This window comes from Lontra canadensis, unplaced genomic scaffold (genome assembly GCF_010015895.1).
Source record: "Lontra canadensis isolate GAN:19392208 unplaced genomic scaffold, GSC_riverotter_1.0 scaffold77, whole genome shotgun sequence".
NCBI classification, from domain to species: Eukaryota; Metazoa; Chordata; class Mammalia; order Carnivora; family Mustelidae; genus Lontra; species Lontra canadensis.
Genome location: NW_022631071.1, coordinates 8,222,827 through 8,244,035, shown reverse-complemented (window position 1 = coordinate 8,244,035; position 21,209 = coordinate 8,222,827). Strand labels below are relative to the sequence as shown.

Sequence of the window (21,209 nt, the reverse complement as noted above, 5' to 3'; positions counted from 1 at the left end):
AACCTGCCACGTTGCTGAATTGCTATATGAGTTCTAGCAATTTTAGGGTGGAGTCTCTTGGATTTTCCACATAAATTAATATGTCACCCTCAAAGAATGAGAATTTGATTTCCTTTTTGCAATCTTAAGTGCCTTTTATTTCTTCTTGTTGTCTTATTGCTGAGGTTATGACTTCTCCTACTGTATACCACTGGTGATATTTGACATTCCTGTCATGTTCCTGACCTAAGTGGAAAAGGCCTCAGATTTTCCCCATTGAGAATGATATTCACTGTGGCTTTTCATAGATGGGTTTCATGATATTGAAGTATGATCCCTCTATCCCTACACTCTGAAAAGTTTCAGTCATGAAAGGATGTTGTGTTTTGTCAAATGCCTTTTCTGCATCAATTGAGAGGATCTTACGACTCTCGTCTTTTCTTTTATTAATATAATCTATCATGTTGATTGATTTGTGAATGTTGAACTACTCTTGCATTCCAGGAATATATCCCATCTAGTCATGTTGAATAATGCTTTTAGTCTATTGTAGGATCCTATTGCCTAGTATCTTTGTGAGAATTTTGACATCCATGGTCATCAGGGATATTTGTCTCTAATTCTTCTTGGCAGGGTTTTTGTCTGATTTGAAAACAAGGTAATGCTAGCCTCATGGAATGTGTTTGGAAGCTTTCCTTCCATTTCTATTTTTTTGGAGTAATTTCAGTAGACCAGGTCTTATTTCTTCTTTAAGTGTTTGGCAGAATTCCTCTGGGAAGCTATCTGGCCCTGGACTCTTTTTTGGGGGCGGAAGTTTCTGATTACTCCTTCAATTTCCTTTCTGGTTGTGCATCTGTTCTGTTTTCTATTTCCTCCTGTTTCAGTTTTGGTAGTTTATATGTTTCCAAGAAGGTATCTCTTTCTTTTCCAGATTGCCCAATTTGTTGGCATATTGTTACTCATAATATATTTCAATTATTGTATGTATTTCCTTGGTGTTAGTCATGATCTCACCTCTTTCATTAATGATTTTATTAATTTGGTTCCTTTCTCTTTTCTTTTGGAGAAGTCTGGCTAGAGATTTAGCTATCTTTTCATTCTTTCAAAGAATGAGCTTCTAGTTTCATTGATCTGTTCTACTCTTCTTCTGGTTTCTAATCGATTTCTGCTGTAATATTTATTATTTCTCTTCTGCTTGGTTTCAGGTTTTTTTTTTCCTGTTCTTTTTTGCTCTCCTTTACGTGTGAGGTTAGCTTACATATTGAGACTTTTCTAGTTTCTTGAAAAAGGCTTGCACTGCAATGTATTTCTCTCTTAGGACTGTCTTTGTTGCATCCCAAAAGTTTTGAATAGTTGTGTTTTCTTTTTCATTTGTTTCCATGAGTATTTTAAATTCCTCTTTAATTTCTTGGTTGAGCCATTCATTCTTTATTAGGATGTTCTTTAACTTTCAAGCATTTAGTCCCTTCAAAATTTCTTTTTTGTGATTGAGTTTGAGTTTCAAAGCATTGTGGTCTGAACATATGCAGGGAATAATTCAAACCTTTCAGTACTGGTTGAGACCTGATTTGTGACCCAGTATGTGATCTTTTCTGGAGAAAGTTCCATGTGCACTTGAAAAGAATGAGTATTCTGTTGTTTAAAGAGAGAATGCTCTGTTTATATCTTTGAAGTCCATCTGGTCCAGTGCATCATTCAAAGCCCTTGTTTCCTTGTTGATCTGATTAGATGATCTGTCCATTCCTGTGAGTGGGGTATTGAAAGCCCCCTAATATTTATGTATTATTATCACAGTGTTTCTTTACTTTGGTTGTTAAGTGATTTATATAATTGGCTGCTCCCATGTTAGTGGCATAAATATTTACAATTGTTAGAACTTCTTGCTGGAAACACCCTTTCAGTATGATATAGTGTCCCTCTACATCTCTTACTACAGTCTTTGGTTTAAAATCTAGTTTGTCTGATACGAGGTTTGCTACCCCCAGCTTTCTTTTAAGGTCTATTAGTGTGGTAAATAGTTCTCCACCCGTTCACTTTCAGTCTGGAGGTGTCTTTAGGTATAAAATAAGTCTTTTGTAGACAATATATTGATGGGTCTTGCTTTTTTAATCTAATCTGATACCCTGAGCCTTTTGATAGGAGCATTCAGCCCATTTACATTCAGAGTAACTATTGGAATATATGAATTTAGTGTTATTGTATTGCCCATAATGTCCTTCTTTTTGTAGATTGTGTCTTTTTCTCTCTGATCTATGTTACTCTTAGGCTCTATCTTTGCTTGCAGGATACCCCTTAATACTTCTTGTAGGGCTGGCTTAGTGGTCACATATTGTTTCAGTTTCTGTCTGTACTGGGAACTCTTTATCTCTCCTTCCATTCTGAGTGACAGCCTTGCTGGATAAAGTATTTCTGGCTTCATGTTCTTCTCATTTAGTACCCTGAATATATCATGTCAACCCTTTCTGGCTTATCAGGTTTCTGTGGATAGGTCTGATGTTAGTTGGATGTCCTTCCTTCTATAAGTAAGGAACCTCTTATCTCAACTTGCTTTCAGGATTTTCTTTTTCTCTAAAATTTGTAAGCTTCAGTATCATATGTCAGGGTGTTGATCTGCTTTTATTGATGTTGGGAAGCATCTTCTCTACCTCTTGAACGTGATTTCTTATTTCCTTCCCCAGATTAGGGAAGTTCTTAGCCATGATTTGTTCAAATATACCTTCTGGCCCTTTTTCTCTCTCTCTCTCTACTCTCAGACACCCCAATAATTCTGACATTGGTACATTTCATGACATCATTAATTTCTCAAAGCCTTTCTTCATAGAATATATGTCGTTTCTCTCTCTTTGCCTCAACGTCCTTCCTTTCCATAAGCCTGTCTTCTAGATCACTTACTCTCTCTTCTGTTTCATTCACCCTAGCTGTTAGAACAAGTAATTTGGACTGCATCTCATTTATATCATTTTTAATTTCTGCTTGATTAGGTCTCATTTGTGGTCTAAGAGATTATCTACTGTCTTTTATGTTTTTTTTTCTAAGCCTAGGTATTAACTTTATTATTGTTATCCCAAATTCCAACTCCGATATCTTACTTATATCTGTATCAATTATGTCTGTGGCAGAGAACATTACCTCTCATTCTTTCTTTCTTTTGTTGTGAATTCCTCCTTCTATTTATTTTGCTCAGAGAATGGAAGAGCAAGTCAGCAGAATCAAAAATATCAACATGATCCAAGCAAAATACACACCAGACAAATCTGAAGCAGTCAGAAATCAAAACAGATAAACAAATTAAAACAACAAAAATGGGGGGGGATATAATCTCACAGTGTGGAAAAAACACACTGATCCACTTTTTCCTGAGTGAATTTTGGTCTTTGTGTTAGAATACACTAAATCCCAAAATTAAAAGAAAACAAAACTTACATATTTACAAAATTAAATTGAATAAAGTGAAAAAAGGCCAAAAATGAAAAACAGATCTATAAAATGTAGATGTAAAAAATACATGCTAAAATCAACTTAAAAACAAATAGTTGATAAATAAGAAACTAGTTGAAAAGGGAAAAAAGAAAAAAATGAAAAATTTTGGACTGAAAGAGGAATGAATCAGAAAAAAACCTTGAATTCTATATACTATATTTCCCTGGCTCTGGAGTTTTATAGTCTTTTGGAATTTGTAAACTAGTTATGCACCTGTTCTTCCAGTTGGTCTTCTGGGAGAGGGGTCTGCTCTGCTGCTTCTCAGGTGTCTTTGATTGTGCAGAGTTACACTGCCCCTTGCCAGAGGGCTAGACTCAATGTAAGCTGGTCTTCTGTGGGTTTTTTTTCCCTGAAAGATTTCCACACATCTTTAGATGATCAAAATAAAAATGGCCCTGGGCCAACCTCCAGCTCCAGAGCCAAAAAATCATGAATCGCCCTCTTCAGTAAACCCTCTGGGAACAATGGTCTTCACTTTCATGTGTACCAAACTCCTCAGACTCCTGTGTCGTGTGCCCACAGTGAGCCTCCTGGGGGGTGGCGGGAGTCTGAGGGTCTTGTGTTATTGCCCTCTGTTGTGCCCTGGTGCTGACAGTGGTCATGGGATCATGCATGCATCTGCTCCACCACTCCTGGGGGATGGATGAGTGTCGCCATACTGTCCTTTATGGGTCTGCCACCCTGAGAATTGTTGCCCTGTTGTGGGCATACCAGTTCTCCCCCTCCTGGAGGATGACAGATGGTCTTCACTCTCCAGTCCTTTGCAGGGTGCCCAGGCATTGAGTAGTCACTTGATTGTCCTTGCTTGCAGTTTATGGTGACCAGAGCTAGTAGTCCCCTCCTTGGCTCATTGACCATAACCAGGTTCCCCACTCCACTGCTTGGGAAATCTATGAGTTCTGGCATCCCCATGACATCTAGGATCCTGAGACCACACTGACTGACCTAGAATTCTGCCCTTTTCATCCCCTGAGCCTCTTTCATACAGGATGTCACTCACTGGAGCAGATTTCTAAGGGTTCTGAGTTTGCTTTCTGGAGCTATATCACTTTCTGGTAGCCAGCTTATGGAGGTTTCCTCCCCCCTCCATTTATCTCTGGATATCTCCTCTCGGATTCATGTCTCTGCACCCCTTTCCTTGCAAAAAAACAGTGGATTTTCTACTGTAGAGTAGAGTTCCAGATTTTTTTTTTTTACATCTCAGGCTGAGTTAATGGGTGTTCAGAATGGTTTGATAGTTACCTAGCTAAACTCAAGGGTCCAAATAAAAGGAGGTCCCCTGCTTACTGCCATCTTGCCTCAGTTAATTCACTCATAACTTAAATAACCATGTGAAACACTGACAACTCTTTATACTTTTTCCTTTTGTAGACTTTAATACTTTATATAAGTGAGTTACACTTATCACCATAAAATGCCATGAACTGTAAAGCTCTCAGATCATCTTATAGAACAACTTTCTAATTTTTACAAATGCATGGAGATGTTAAGCAACTTGCTAGTGGTCATAATACTAGTTACAGACAGACTTAGGGCTTATAAATTGAGTTTTCTAACACCTATTTCTGAGCTGATCCTATGTCACGTGGCTTCAATAAATTGAACACTGGTCTCATTACATAAGTTAAAATGTGTTTTGTTGTATGTTTTCCAGGGTCAAAGTATTTTTGGGCTTGATGTCATTGAAACACCAGAAGGAGACAAGATGCCACAGCTGATTGTTCAAAAGGAGTTAGATAGGGAAGAGAAGGATACATATATAATGAAGGTAAAGGTTGAAGATGGTGGCTTTCCTCAAAGATCCAGTACAGCTATTTTGCAAATAAGTGTTGCTGACACAAATGACAATAGCCCAGTCTTCAAGGAGGATGGGATTGAAGTCAACATACCAGAAAATGCTCCTGTAGGTACTTCAGTGACACAACTCCATGCCACAGATGCTGACATAGGTGAAAATGCCAAGATTCATTTCTATTTCAGCAATCTAGTCTCCAACATTGCCAAGAGGCTATTTCACCTCAACACCACCACAGGACTTATCACAATCAAACAACCACTAGATAGGGAGGAATCACCGAACCACAAGTTACTGGTTTTGGCAAGTGATGGTGGATCGATGCCAGCAAGAGCAATGGTTCTAGTAAATGTTACAGATATCAATGATAATGCCCCATCAATTGACATAAGATACATCATTAATCCAATCAATGGCACTGTGGTTCTTTCAGAAAATGCTCCACTCAATACCAAAATTGCTCTCATAACTGTGACAGATAAAGATGCTGACCATAATGGCATGGTGACATGCTTCACAGATCATGAAGTCCCTTTCAGATTAAGGCCAGTATTCAGTAATCAATTCCTCCTGGAGACTGCTGCATATCTTGATTATGAATCCATGAGAGAATATGCCATTAAATTACTAGCTGCAGATGCTGGCAAACCTCCTTTGAATCAATCATCCATGCTCCTTGTCAAAGTGAAAGATGAAAATGACAATGCTCCTGTTTTCACCCAGCCTTTCATAAGTCTTTCTCTTCCTGAGAATAACTCTCCTGGCACCAAGTTGACAAAAATAAGTGCAACAGATGCAGACAGTGGGCACAACGCTGAGATCAATTATCTGCTTGGTGTTGATGCTCCATCTGAATTCAGTCTGGATCATCATACAGGCATTCTGACCGCAGTGAGGAAACTGGATAGAGAAAAACAGGAAAAATATTCATTCACAGTTCTAGCCAAAGATAATGGGATGCCATCCTTAATAACCAATGCCACAGTTTCAGTGACCATTCTTGATCAGAATGACAACAGTCCAATTTTTACTCACAATGAGTACAACTTCTATGTCCCAGAAAACCTTCCAAGACATGGCACAGTAGGACTGATCACTGTAACTGATCCAGATTATGGAGAAAATTCTGTAGTCACTCTCTCCATTTTAGATATGAATGATGACTTCACCATTGATCCACAGACTGGTGTCATCCAACCAAATATTTCATTTGACAGAGAAAAACAAGAATCTTATACTTTCTATGTAAAGGCTGAGGATGGTGGTAAGATACTACATTCTTCAACTTCCAAAGTGACCATAAATGTGGTTGATGTCAATGACAACAAACCAGTTTTCATTGTCCCTTCTTCCAACAACTCCTATGAATTGGTTCTACCATCCACTAATCCAGGCACAGTGGTCTTCACGGTACTTGCTGTTGATAATGATACCGGCATGAATGCAGAGCTTCGTTACAGCATTGTAGGAGGAAACACAAAAGGTCTGTTTATAATTGACCAAACAACAGGCAACATCACATTAAAGGAGAAATGTGTTGTTACAGACCTTGGTTTATACAGACTGATAGTTAAAGCTAAGGACTTGGGACAACCTGAATCTCTCTTCAGTGTTGTTATTGTTAATCTATTTGTGAATGAATCAGTGACCAATGCTACATGGATTCATGAACTGGTGCACAAAAGCATTGAAACACCAGTGACCCCAAATATTGAGACAACTGATGCATCCTCACCAACCAGTGACTATGTCAAGATCATGGTTGCTATTACTGCTGGCACCATAACTGTCATCCTTGTTATTTTCATTACTGCTGTAGTAAGATGCTGCCAATCACCACACCTTAAGGCTTCTCAGAAAAACAAGCAGAATTCTGAATGGGTTACTCCAAACCCAGAAAACAGGCAGATGATAATGATGATGATGAAAAAGAAGAAGAAGAAAAAGAAGAAGAAGAAGCATGCCCCTAAGAAGTTACTGCTTAACTTTGTCACTATTGACGAAATTAAGGCAGATGATGTTGACAATGATGGAAACAGTGCCACACTAGACCTTCCCATTGAGCTGGAAGAACAAACCATGGGCAAGTACAACTGGGGCACTATACCTACTACCTTCAAACCTGACAGCCCTGATTTGGCCAGGCACTACAAATCTGCCTCTCCACAGCCTGCCTTCCAGATTTACCCTGAAACTCCCCTGAATTTGAAGCACCACATCATTCAGGAACTACCACTTGATAACACCTTTGTGGCTTGTGATTCCATCTCTAAATGTTCCTCTAGCAGTTCCGAACCTTACAGTGTTTCTGAGTGCAGCTATTCAATGACAACTTTCAAAACTCCTGTGTCTGTACACACTAGACTGGTAGGTAATCCAAATTTCTAACTAATCTTTCTAACTTTATTTTTTTAAATTATTTTCAGTTGACATAGAATTTTACAGAATCTATTGTATTGATTCCAACAATCAAAATGTTTACACTCTGCAGAAATATCAAAATAAATATATGGTTTCATTTTAAGTTTAGTAGAAAATCAGGTAAAATGATTCCTGATGGTAGGAAAATTGGGTGCCAAATGATGACTATAATAGGGGCAATGTTGTCTGCAAATGGAAGTACAACACTTCTTGCTAGAGAATATACTGGAAAGACCCTAAAATAAAGGTTTTGGCACTGTTCTCAGTATCATTATGTGCATGATGATCAAAACAGGGCTAGATACATCACAGTAAAGCTTTTTAGAATCTGATAAGAAGGTCTTGATGCTTAATGGTGTTGAGAATTCCAGCTTCACTTGGGAAAATCCATGTCTACTCAAGAAAATAAATTAACTTCAATATATCCTCCCTACCCACTATGCTCCCAAACTGCCACAGTGGAATAAGAATGTTATTTTTAAGATTAGGAGCCCACCATTATTCTTTTTATAAAATCTTTGTTTACACAATGTAACAAGAATGGAATTAGAAAAAATAAAGGAATGTTACTCATTCTCATCTTCAAGCCAGAACATGAAATATATGTGAGATTTCTATTTTGGACACCCAATTAAATATTTACATATTTGTGTAAGGTATTGAATGCCCTCCAGGAGAAATTCCTAAACGATAATGACTTGGATAATGGAATCTGTTTGCTTTCTTTAATGGGCCTGAAGTTAAGTATGGGCATGTTAGGACCCAAGAAATCTATGTATAATAATTTAAAACCCAACAAGCTTATGAAAAAAACAACGTATACAGTGAGTTTTATCTGTATTCTGTGGAAAAATGATTACAGATTTATCTAGAAATCCATAATAAATTAAATGGTTTAAGTATGGTTACTTCTTTAATAAAGTCAAGCAATATAATTTATCTACATCTTTTCTCTGGAAATTATATCACATGTTGATTTTATTGTTTTGTTTGTGCTACTTTTAAAAAAGATCTTCATCTCGGCTTCAGTAAATAAGAGCTTTTGAAAACCTATTCAGGCTTAATAAAAAGGTTGTAATGTTAAAGTCAAACTGGGTATCCTTTCCCCTAAGTTAGAAATACTAAAGAAATCTGGGGCGCCTTGCCTGGGTGACTCAGTCATTAAGCATCTGTCTTTGGCTCAGGTCATGATCCCAGAGTCCTGGAATCAAGCCCTGAATCAGGCTACCTGCTCAGCAGGAAGCCTGCTTTTCCTTTACTCACTTCCCTTGCTTGCATTCAGTCTCTCACTGTTTTCCTCTCTGTCAAATAATTAAACAAAATATTTTTAAAAATAAATACTAAAGAAATCTATCAGAATTCAAAATAGCAATGAAAATAATAATTTACCATAATTTTTGAAATGGTTTTAAGAATTAAGTTCATTCAAGAATACACATATTTAAATTACACAGTAACAATAACCATTCTCTTTTTAAGGTTTATTTATTTATTTGACAGACAGAGACCACAAGTAGGCAGAGAGGCAGGCAGAGAGAGAGAAGGGGAAGCAGACTCCCCGCTGAGCAGAGAGCCCAATGCAGGGCTCAATACTAGGACCCTGGGATCATGACCCCAGCCAAAGGCAGAGGCTTTAACCCTCTGAGCCACTCAGGTGCCCCAACAATAACCATTCTTAATCACACAGTGGAAATAAGCTCCCACTCCAGTTGTGGGTGCATTTTTGTTACAATAGGTCCATAATTATGCTATTGCAGACAGTAAAATAGAACTTGTGTACCTATAGAACCTATTCTTTGTGGACAGAGTTCTGTTATGCTTTGAATGAGTTTATAAGGTACAAGGTGTTAGATGCCCAACATCTCCTCAAGGTTTGTTTTTTGCTTATATGTAATCATTCATAAAGGTGTTATCATTTTCTAATTTTTACTGCTATTATTCTATTTATTGTAAATATCAACAGGAAATTATCTTTTATAAACAATTTCTGTGTGTTGTGCATCTTGTGTGTGTGTGTGTGTGTGTGTGTGTATGTGTGTGTGTGTGTGTTGTGTATTTTAATAGCACTTTCCCCTGGACTAAATTTGTGGCTCACTTAAAAATGTATACAAGGGGGTGTTTTGTGAATTACATTAGCAGATTATCATTTGTGTTAGATTGGCTCATGAAGTTTATTAAAAGAGCAAATTCTGGTTTCAGTGGTTTTTGAAGGCATGAAGATGTTTTCTGGGCTAGATTTATTTTACTTGAGAATATGAACATATAGTAAGCAAGGCATAAAGGAAGAAAAAAATTGAAATATTTTCCAAATATCCTCCTCCTTTTATTTTTATTTTGTTCATATTTTGTAATTCCTGAAAAGTCAAATAAATCAATAACTTTTTCAACAATGACATTTTCTTTTATTTAGCTAAGAGATCATTTCTTAAGCACATAACAAATAACTTCATAAGATAAGCAAAATATGAGAAGTAAATGCTAATTAGAATAAGTTCTTCATTATCCTTAGGTTTTTATTAGCTAAAAGGATCATCTTACAATGAATTAATTTTCAGATGATTTATTTTACATTTTCACATCTTAAAAATAGATAAATTATATATTTTCTATCATTGGTTCACATTATTATATTACCGCATATCTGCTGCACATGAATTGGTGAACTTAGGCAAATTAATATATTAAAAATTATTTTATTCTTATATTTTGTGCTACATCTGCAATATTCTTCATCTTTTCTATATATTCTTCAATTTCTGATTAATGCCAGGAGAGGCATCTTATATGTACTGTTGTTGCAGAATTGTAAAATAAGGGAGTACTGAAGAAGAATACATGTACTTAAAACTTTCAATATAGTAGTTGTCTTCTTTTTGAAGAAACATCACACAAAATGGGGAAAATGTCAACAAACACAACAAAAATTCATTGTTCCTTAAGGAAATTCTAACAATGAAATAAAATATTATTGTTAGCAGAAGGCAAACTATTCCAACTGATGTTAAACGAAGTGTGAAATACATTTTCAAAAGGAAACTTTGGGGTGATACTTACATTTAGCTCATTACTCACCTAAATAGAAAATGAAAGTAAAGAAATGAAATGGTTGTAGTAGGCTGTAATATATAAAGATATTTATCAGAAATTTCATGTTTTCAAAAGGGAATAAAATATTTTCTATAACTATTTTGACTCAGATATTCTGAAAAATGATAAAATATTCACGAGAAATATATCTATTTTGGGGTAACTGGGTGGCTCAGTGGGTTAAAGCCTCTGCCTTCGGCTCAGGTCATGATCCCAGGGTCCAGGGCTAGAGCCCAGCATCAGGCTCCCTGCTCAATGGGGAGTCTACTTCTCCCTCTCCCTCTGTCCCTTGCAGTCTCTCTCTCTCTCTCTCTCTCTTAAATAAATAAATAAAATCTTAAAAGAAGAGAAATGTATCTGTTTTACAAAACCATTTATACCTTGGAAATATGATGCTCTTCTTTAATATAAATTTTTACAAGTATTCTGGAAGGCATTTTGATATATGTTGTAGGAAAAAGGAAAAATATGAAATTTAAAAGATCATTGTATAGTTTACCTTCAATTAATGCTTTCAGAGCATGCAGATAGCATTTGGTTGGTATGACTAGAAAAACAAGAAGATAACCATTTTAGAATCAGTTTTGATATTGTCATGTAAAAAAAAAATACTGCCAAATCAAGTTTAGCTTAGGATACTTCTCCCATCAAAATACTGTGAAGTCTGCTTCAAAAATGGAGGAGAATAAAAATGAGAGTACCATTTTATGAGGGCCTTCTTTGTACAAGTCACTGTCTCAGACATGCATTTAAGGTACCTTATTTTAAAAAAATCTAACCAATTTCTGTGATTGGAGTTTGAGTAGTTTTGCAGATTCAGAAGTGATGTAAAATGAATAGTGGAAGGTTTATAAGCTAATTCATGAATGTAACCATGTGTAGGTATTATACATGGGTTCAAAATGATAACAGGAGTCTGAGTTAGCCTGGAATAGGATTGGCACTAACTATTAAATTCAATATCTTTGATTTTATTTTTCTATATTGTTTGGCAACTAAGACTCCTAGAATATAACCCCCTCATTTTGATAACCTGTTATTTTTCTTGTCCTGGACCGATTCAGGGCATGAACTATTGAAATCAATGAGATACAAATTTATAGGAACAACATACTTCCATTCCTCTTCCAAAAATTCCAATAATTTGTGATTTCAAAATTTGGCTGAGATCATTGATTTTGTAACATGGATTTCCCATGATAAAGGCAAGCAAAACAAAACAAAACAAAAAACCTTAAAAAGAATGTCTCATTGAACCTTACACTTACTTCAGCTGTAATCTTGCCATAAAAATTTAAAAAGGGTGGAAGAAACAGTGTGGTTTAATAAAATAGTTTTGTCATGCTGTTTCTCCATTTATTTACTCTAAGTGTCAACAACTGCAATTTAACGCAACACTGTCTTATTGTACAAACTTATGGTTATATATCAATCATTCAGCATGAAATTACTTGCCCTGTTTGATTGCTGCAGAGTTCAAGCATCATCTCTGGGAGTTTGAAAGTGAAGTTGAACTATCCAAGCTACCTTCTGAAAGTTATTCAGGACAAGAGAATTTTTAAAGATGAAAAAAAAAAGTTATTTTTTTTCTGAAAAGATTCACTAATAGAGTACTGTTGAGAAAATAATGATAACTGCCTATCACTATGCTTAAAAATTGCATATGAAGTGTTCTTATTGATTTTTATGTTGATGGTACTCATGCTGTTACTACTTTAATTATTACAAAATTATTTTTGTTGTAATCATGTTTCCTTTTTCTATAAATAGTGAAAAAATAAGTTCTTTCTCTTTCTATATATTAAAAGGAGAATGTAAAGTTCTTTGTATTCCTTGAAGTAGCTCCAGTCATATGAGAGGAAAAATAAGGATTTAGATAGGATATATAAAAAGATTTTATCATAATTGTGAAACTACCTAAGAAAATATAAACCACTAGAGATATATCTAAATAGTGACACATCTATTTTCTTTCTTTTAAAAAATATTTTATTTATTTATTTGACAGAGAAAGACACAGTGAGAGAGGGAACACAAGCAGGGGGAATGGGAGAGGGAGAAGCAGGCTTCCCACTAAGCAGGGAGCCTGATGTGGAGCTCCATCCCAGGACCCTGAGACCATGACCTGAGCTGAGGACAGATGCCTAATTACTCAGCTACCCAGGCACCCACTATTTTATTTCTCTGACATCAATTACCAAGAATATTTCAGTGCTTTGAATAATTTGCTTTTTCATATTAACTCATTTTCTCAGAAGGTCAATTAATTTCCTACACAAATCACTGAATGCCCCAAATTGGGTGTATATTATATTTTATTGAGGAAAGAAGGACATGACCCAATTTATGTGGTATCCTATAAACAGTTTATGACTTACTGATACTACTTACATCATTTTTAAGTGATTTCTTGAGACAAAAATGAGTATAAAGGACCTTTACAATTATGACATAACATATGTTTCCTGGATTTTCGTTCAAATGCTTCCTTGTGTGTCATTTTACCTTAAAAAGTGGAAGTAGGATTTGGTTTATTATCTATGTACACAATGATGTTAAGATCCTTGACATGCTTGCTATCTGACATTTTTTAATTTAATTTTTCCAGTATTCCCAGATTCATTGTTTATGCACCACACTCAGTGCTCCATTCAATACATGCCCTCCTTAATACCCACTGCTAGGCTCACCTATCCCTTCAACCCTTGCCCTTCCACAACCCTCAGTTTGTTTCTCAGAGTCCACAGTCTCTCACAGTTCATCTCCCCCTCTGATTTGCCTCAATTCACTTTTCCTTTCCTTCTCCTAATGTCTTCCATGTTATTCCTTATGCTCCACAAGTAAGTGAAAGCATATGATAATTGAAATTCCCTGCTTAACTTATTCCACTCAATATAATTCCCTCAAGGTCCATCCATGTTGATATAAAAGTTGGGTATTCATCCTTTTTGATGGAGACATAATATTCCATTTTATATATGGACCATGTCTTCTTTATTCATTCTTCTGTCGAAGGGCATCTTGGCTCTTTCCACGGTTTGGCGACTGTGGCCATTGTTGCTATTAACATTGTAGTACATATGGTCCTTCTTTTCACTACATCTGTATCTTTGGGGTAAATGCACAGTAGTGCAATTGCATGGTGATAGAGTAGCTCTGTTTGTAATTTCTTAAGGAATCTCCGCACTGCTTTCCAAAATGGGTACACCAATTTGCATTCCCACCAACAGTGTAAGAGGGTTCCCCTTTCCCACATCCTCTCTAACACTTTTTGTTTCTTATCCTGTTGATTTTGGCCATGCTAACTGCTGCAAGGTGGTATCTCAATGTGGTTTTGATTTTAATCTCCCTGATGGCTAATGATGATGAATATTTTTTCATGTGTCTGTTAGCCATTTGTATGCCTTCTTTGGAGAACTGTCTGTTCATGTCTTCTGCCCATTTTTTGGTATGATTGTCTGTTTTGTGTGTGTTGAGTTTGAGGAGTTCTTCATACATCCTGGATATCAACCTCTTGTCTGTACTGTCGTTTGCAAATATCTTCTCCCATTCTGTGGGTTGCTCTTTGTTTTGTTGACTATTTCCTTTGCTGTGCAGAAGCTTTTGATCTTGATGAAGTCCCAAAAGTTCATTTTTGCTTTTGTTTCCTTTGCCTTTGGAGACATATCTTGAAGGAAGTTGCTGTGGCTCATGTCAAGGATGTTACTGCCCATGTTATCCTCTAGGATTTTGAGGGATTATTGCCTTATCCTTATGTTGAGGTCTTTTATCCATTCTGAGTTTATCTTTGTGAATGATGTAAGAGATTGGTTGAGTTTCATTCTTCTATACATAACTGTCCAATTTTCCAAGCACCATTTATTGAAGAGACTGTCTTTTATCCACTGAATATTTTTTCCTGCTTTGTGGAAGATTATTTGAGCAAAGAGTTGAGGGTCCATATCTGGACTCTCTACACTGTTCCACTGGCCTATATGTCTGTATTTGTGCCAGTGCCATGATGTCTTGGTGATCACAGCTTTGTAATACAGCTTAAAGTCAGGCTACACGGTGCCTCCAGCTTTGTTATTCTTTTTTGACATTTCCTTAGAAATTCAAGGTCTTTTCTGGTTCCATACAAATTACAGGATTGTTGTTCCAGCACTTTGAAAAATGCCAGTGGAATTCTGATTGGGATGGCATTGAAAGTATAGATTGTTATGGGCAACATAGACGTTTAACAATGTTTAATATTCCAACCCATGAGCAGTGAATTCTTTTCCATATTTTTGTGTCTTCTTCAGTTTCTTTCATGAGTGTTCTGTAGTTCCTGGAGTACAGATCCTTTACTTGTTTGGTTAGGTTTATTCCAAGGTATCTTATGGCTCTTGTTACTATAGTAAATGGAATTGATTCTCTAATTTCCCTTTCTATATTCTCATTGTGAGTGTATAAAAAGGCACTGATTTATGTAAATTGATTCTGTATCATGCTACATTACTGAATTGCTGTATGAGTTCTAGTAGTTTGGAGGTGGAGTCTATTGGGTTTTCCATATAACATATCATGTCTTCTGTGAAGAGAGAGAGTTTGACTTCTTTTTTGTCTATTTGAATACTTTTTATTTCTTTTTGTTGTCTGATTGTTGTTGCTAGGACTTCTAGTACTATGTTGAACAACATTGGTGAGAGTGGACATCCTTGTGTTCCTGATCTCAAAGGGAAGGCTGTCAGCTTCTCCCCATTGAGGATGATATTTGCTGTGGGTTTTTCATAGAAAGATTTTATGAAGTTGAGGAATGTTCCCTCTATCCCTATACTTCGAAGCGTTTTAATCAGGACTGGATGCTGTATCTTGTCAAATGTTTTTTTTTCTGCATCAATTAAGAGGACCATGTGGTTCTTCTTTCTTCTGTTATTGATTTGTTTTAGCACATTGATCGATTTGCAAATGTTGAACCACTCTTGCATCCCATGGATAAATCCTTCCTTGTCATGGTGGATAATCTATTTAATGTACTGTTGGATTCTATTAGCTAGGATCTTGTTGAGAATCTTGGCATCCATATTCATCAGGAATATTGGTCTGAAATTTTCCTTTTTCATGGGGTCTTTGCCTGGTTTGGGGTTCAAGGTAATGCTGAGTTCATGGAAAAGTCTGGAAGTTTTCCTTCTGTTTCTATTTTTTGAGACAGCTTCAGGAGAAGTATTATTTCTTCTTTGAATGTTTGGTAAAATTCTCCAGGGAACCCATCAGGTCCTGGGCTCTTGTTTTTTGGGAGGTTTTTGATTATTGCTTCACACTCATTACTAGTTATTGGTCCATTCAGGTTGTCAATTTCTTCTTGTTTCAGTCTTGGAAGTTTATAGGTTTCCAAGAAAGCATCTATTTCTTCTAGGTTGCTTAACATATTGGCATATAACTGTTGATAATAATTTCTGATGACTTTCTAATTCCTTGGTGTTAGACGTAACCTCTCCCTTTTCATTCACAATTTTATTAATTTCTGTCCTCTCTCTTTTCCTTTGGTTAGTTTGGGCAGTTGTTTATTGATCTTACTCTTTCAAAGAACCAGCTTCTATTTTTGTTGATGTGTTCTACTATATCTCTCGTTTCTAACTCATTGATCTCTGCTCTAATCTTATTTCCCTTCTTGTGCATGGGTTTGGCTTAATTTGTTGATTTTCCAGTTCCTTAAGGTATAAAGAGAATTGGTATATTCAGGATTTTTTTTTTTTTTTGAGTGAGGCTTGGATGGCTATGTATTTCCCCTTAGGACCACTTCTGCTCTTTCCTGTAGGTTGTGTACCAATGTGTCTTCGTTCTCATTGGTTTCCATGAATTGTTTAAGTTCTTTGATTTCCTGGTTAATTGAAATATTCTTGATCAGGATGGTCTTTAGCTTCCAAGTGTTTGCATTCCTTCCAAATTTTTTCTTATGTTTGAGTTCCAATTTCAAAGTACTGTGTTCTGAGAATATGCAGGGAATAATCTCAGTCTTTTGGTTTTGGTTGAGTCCTGATTTGTGACCCAGTATGTGGTCTATTCTGGAGAAAGTTCCATGTGCACTCGAGAAGAATAAGTATTCTGTTGTTTTAGGGTGGAATGTTCTGTATATATCTATGAGGTCCATCTGGTCCAATGTGACATTGAAAGCTCTAGTTTCTTTATTGATTTTCTGATTCAATGATCTATTACTGAGAGTTGCATGTTAAGATCCCCTACAATTAATATGTTCAATTAATATGTACAATTAATAACTCTTTATTTTGATTAACACTTGGCTTATGTAATTGGCTGCTTTCATATTGGTGGGCATAAATATTTACAATTGTTAGATCTTTTTGGTGTATAGAACCTTTAAGAATGATGTAGTGTCCTTCTGTATCTCTGACTACAGTGTTTAGTTTAAAATCTAATTTGTCTGATATGAGAATTGCTACCCCAGCTTTCTTTTGAGGCCCATTGGCATGAAAGGTGGTTCTCCATCACTTCACTTTCAGTCTGGTTGTATCTTTAGGCTCCAAATGTGTCTCTTGTAGACAGCATGTAGACGGGTCCTGTCGTTTTATCCAGTCTGCAATCCTATGCTCTTTTATGGGAGCATTTAGTCTGTTCACATTGAGAGTGATTATTGAAAGATGTTTTTATTGACATCGTGTTGCCTGAGAAGTCCTTAGTTTCTATGGATTGTTTCTGTAAATTTCTGTCATATGTCACTCTTGGGTTCTTTCTTCTTTTATAGAACCCCGCTTAATATTTCTCATAGTGCCAGCTTGGTGGTCACATACTCTTTTAAACATTGTTGGTCTTGGAAGCTCTTTATCTCACCATCCATTTTGAACATCAGCCTTTCTGGAAAAGTATTCTTGGCTGCATGTTCCCATTTAGTGCTCTGTGCATGTCTTTCTCACCCTCTCTGGATTGCCAGGTTCCTGTGTACAGGTGTGACATCATTCTGGTGGTCCTTTCTCTGTATGCAAGGAATCTCCTTCCCCCTAGCTGCTCTTAAGACCTCTTGTCTAAAATTATGATTTGTCAATTTCACAATTAAGTGTCTTGAGGTCTTTCTAGATTTATTGATCTTGGGGGGTGTCCTTTCTGCCTCTAGGACACATACCCTTGTTCCATTACCCAGACTGGGAAAATTTTCATCCAGAATTTGGTCAACTCTATCTTCTAGACTTCTCTCTTTCTCCACCCACCTCAGGGATTTCAATAATTCTGACATTGGAGTGTTTCATGGCATCATTTATTTCTCTAATTCTGTTTTCAATGCTTCTATGCTGTTTGTTCCAGACCTCCTTTTGATCCTTCTTTTCTATCAGTTTGTCTTCTGGATTACTAAATCAATCTTCTGCCTCATTTGCCCTAGCTGTTAGAGTATTTAGATTAGATTGAATCTCACTGATAGCATATTTTAGTACTTCCAGATCAGCACTCACTTCCACCCTTAAAGTTTCAATGTTGCCACTAATTGTCTTCTCCAACTTAGCCATTGCCTGGATAATTGTAACCCTGAATTCCCTTTCAGAACTACTGTTTATGTCCATATCCAATAGTTCTTTGACAGAGGGCAGAGTCTCTGAATTTTTCCTCTTTTGGGTGTTACTCCTCTTAGTCATTTTGGTAAGAGGTGGTTTGGGGGATGTATAGCTGAATATATCAACCATGATCCAAGCAAGGTGCACCCCAGTAAATTTCAGAGCAATCAGAAGTCACCACCAAAAAGAAAGAAAAACAAAAAGAGAGAGAGAGAGAGAGAGAGAGAGAGAGGAAAAAAGAGAAAACCCACCCAAATAAGACCCGATGTAAGATTTATAAGGTACATAAACAAAAATGAAAAAATAAAAGGACTGACAAAAGTAAAACACAAGAAAAAGAAAAAAAAAGAAAGAAAGAAAAACCCAACCAAAATGAACCCCAAGAATAAGATTTATGTAGTACAAAAACAAAAACAAATACACCAAAACACTAATGGAAGAATAGATGGGAAAGTGGTTACAAACCCTTGATGTGGGTGAGGAAGATTTTTTCAGTTCTTACTGGGTTTATCTTGTTATCTTTGTTAAAGTACTTAACTTTCCAGAGGTACAGGGAAATTAAAACTAGTTTATATATAGGGGTAGTATTGAATAGGAAAAAGGGATTACCTTGCAACTTATATCTATATATACATTATAAAAAAAGAAAAGTAAAAGAAAAAGAAACACAAATATATGTATGAAAAAAGTTCAAGTTAAAAAGTTATTATGTGGGGTGCCTGGGTGGCTCAGTGGGTTAAGCCTCTGCCTTCGGCTCGGGTCGTGGTCCCAGGGTCCTGGGATCGAGCCCTGCATTGGGCTCTCTGCTCCGCAGGGAGCCTGCCTCCACCTCTCTCTCTCTGCCTGCCTCTCTGCCTCCTTGTGATCTCTGTCTGTCAAATAAAAAAAAAAGTTATTATGTAATATGTTGTATTAAGCATCTAGTTGTAGTGGTAAGTAGGTTAAAAAAATAAAAGAAAGAATCATGAGAATGAATTTAAAAAACAAATCGAGATGTTGTATCTATGAAATATACAGGTTTGGGGGCAGTACAGGAGGCTTAATATATTGTTTTCCCCTGACCTTGGGGTTTTACAGTTTTATGGGGACCTGTGGTTGTTGTCCTCTTGTTCTTTTGGCTTGTCTTCTGGGGTAGGGGCCTGTCACCTCCTTGTTTTCCAGTCAGTCTTGCTTGGGCTGAGTCACCCTGCCCCCTCTCAAGGGGCTGGGCTCTGTGGAAACCAGTTTTTCAGGCTTTTGTTCTCTGGAGATTTTTGTTCTTTGGTGGCTTTTTGTGGCTTTTGAGAGGGTTAGAGGCAAGTGAACTGACCCAGTCCTCCGCCCCAGAGAGTAACCTCAGTCTGCTTCCCTCTGGATGATCCAGAACATACAGACTCCCCCCTCTGCAAATTCCTACAAGCGATGCACACCACCAGCCACTGTCTCAGTGGTTGCCAGAGCAACCCCCCGCACCTTGTCTCTGCACCCTTGTGGCACTAGAACCACGAGTGATATTCATGCGGGGAGCCCAATTGCAGTGGCTGTCATTGTTGGGACTGCTGTCTGGAGTCCGGGCCCAGGATGGTTGAACTCACACCCAGCGGTGGGAGTGGCAGTGCAAGTTGCAGAAGGTTGCAGGTTCAGGGACCTCTAGCAGGGGCTGTGCTGGGCTCTCTCAGGTGAGGGCAGGGGTGCACCCAGCCCAAGCAGTGGTGCAAGCAGTGGAAAGCTGCAGGCTCAGGGACCATGGACTGGAGGTACTCTCCCAGGCTCTCCCAGGCACTGGTAGGCCCCCACTGTGACCTTCCTGGGACTGTGAGCTTAGGGCCTTGCCTGTGGTTGCCCAATTCCACCAGTTGCCCCTTAAGACTCTTTGTTCTTTTCTTTATTTCTTTTTTTTTTCTTTTTCTTTTCTATTTTTTTTTTCTTTTAACCAGACTCCAAGTTAATTCTAGTCCCCAATCACAGGGCACTTTCGTATTGGGGTATTATTTTTCAGTGGATCACTTCTGGTGGTTCCATCCCCTTTTTGTTTACCCTCTGATATCACTCTGAGCATTCCCACTCCACTGTAACTCTCCACTGATGTCTTCTGTCCCTGTAAAGATCCAGAAGTGTATGCTCTTACATCTCAGGCTGATTTCATGGGTGTTCAGAGTGCTCTGGTAGATATTTAAGAAGGGACTGGTTGAAACAGGACTCCTACTTCTCTGCCATCTTGCCCCTCCCTCAAAATATTTATTTTTAATTTTCTTTTTGCTAAATCTTCATGTCATTTTCATTTAGTATGTCGTATTTCATTATGATGAAACAAGTAAAAAGAAATTACACTATATTTATCAGAAGCTGATTTTACATACATTAGACTTTTATAAATTTAACTACTACATTTATAAAACTTGTTAACCTATCAAGAGTATAGAAATAGAGAAACCACTATTAAAATAATGAATTTTTTAAAAATACACTATTCTTAAGAAAAAAATATATTATTCTAAAGTAGAAATTTTAAGAAGTGCTTTTACCTAACATTTGTGAATCATGATTTTTAATTAGTCAAATCTGTTCCATCACTTAATGAAGAGGGTCCAGACTTCCTTGTCTTGCATTTAATATCTTCCATGATCTGGCTCCAATCTGAAAATTGCAACTAATTTCTCAGGATTGCCTTATATTCTACAATATACAACCAAACTGTAAAAGAAGCAGTCTGTAAAGTATATTCATCTAGAGACAATTAGAATTTATCAACATTTCATCCTATAGAAATTACAGATTTATAATTTGATTCTAAGATTACAATACCTAATTTTAACTAGAAAAAAAGTTTAGAGAAAGAGAGCATGAGTGAAGGGGCAGAGAGTGAGAAAGAGAGAATCTCAGGCAGACTCTTTGCTGAGCCCAGTGCAGGCTTGATCTCACTACCCTGAGATTACTACCTGAGC

At 36.9% G+C, this 21,209-nt stretch overlaps 1 protein-coding gene across 2 annotated transcripts in view; it reads left to right on the top strand.

Moving 5' to 3' along the window:
• Nucleotides 1–21,209, top strand: part of PCDH11X (protocadherin 11 X-linked) — a 471,745-nt gene that overhangs the window by 108,250 nt on the left and 342,286 nt on the right. For both annotated transcript variants that reach the window (XM_032881806.1, XM_032881805.1), the window contains exon 3: nucleotides 5,114–7,621. In XM_032881806.1, coding sequence (XP_032737697.1) covers nucleotides 5,114–7,621 — 2,508 coding nt within the window. The remainder of the gene's footprint in view (nucleotides 1–5,113; nucleotides 7,622–21,209) is intronic.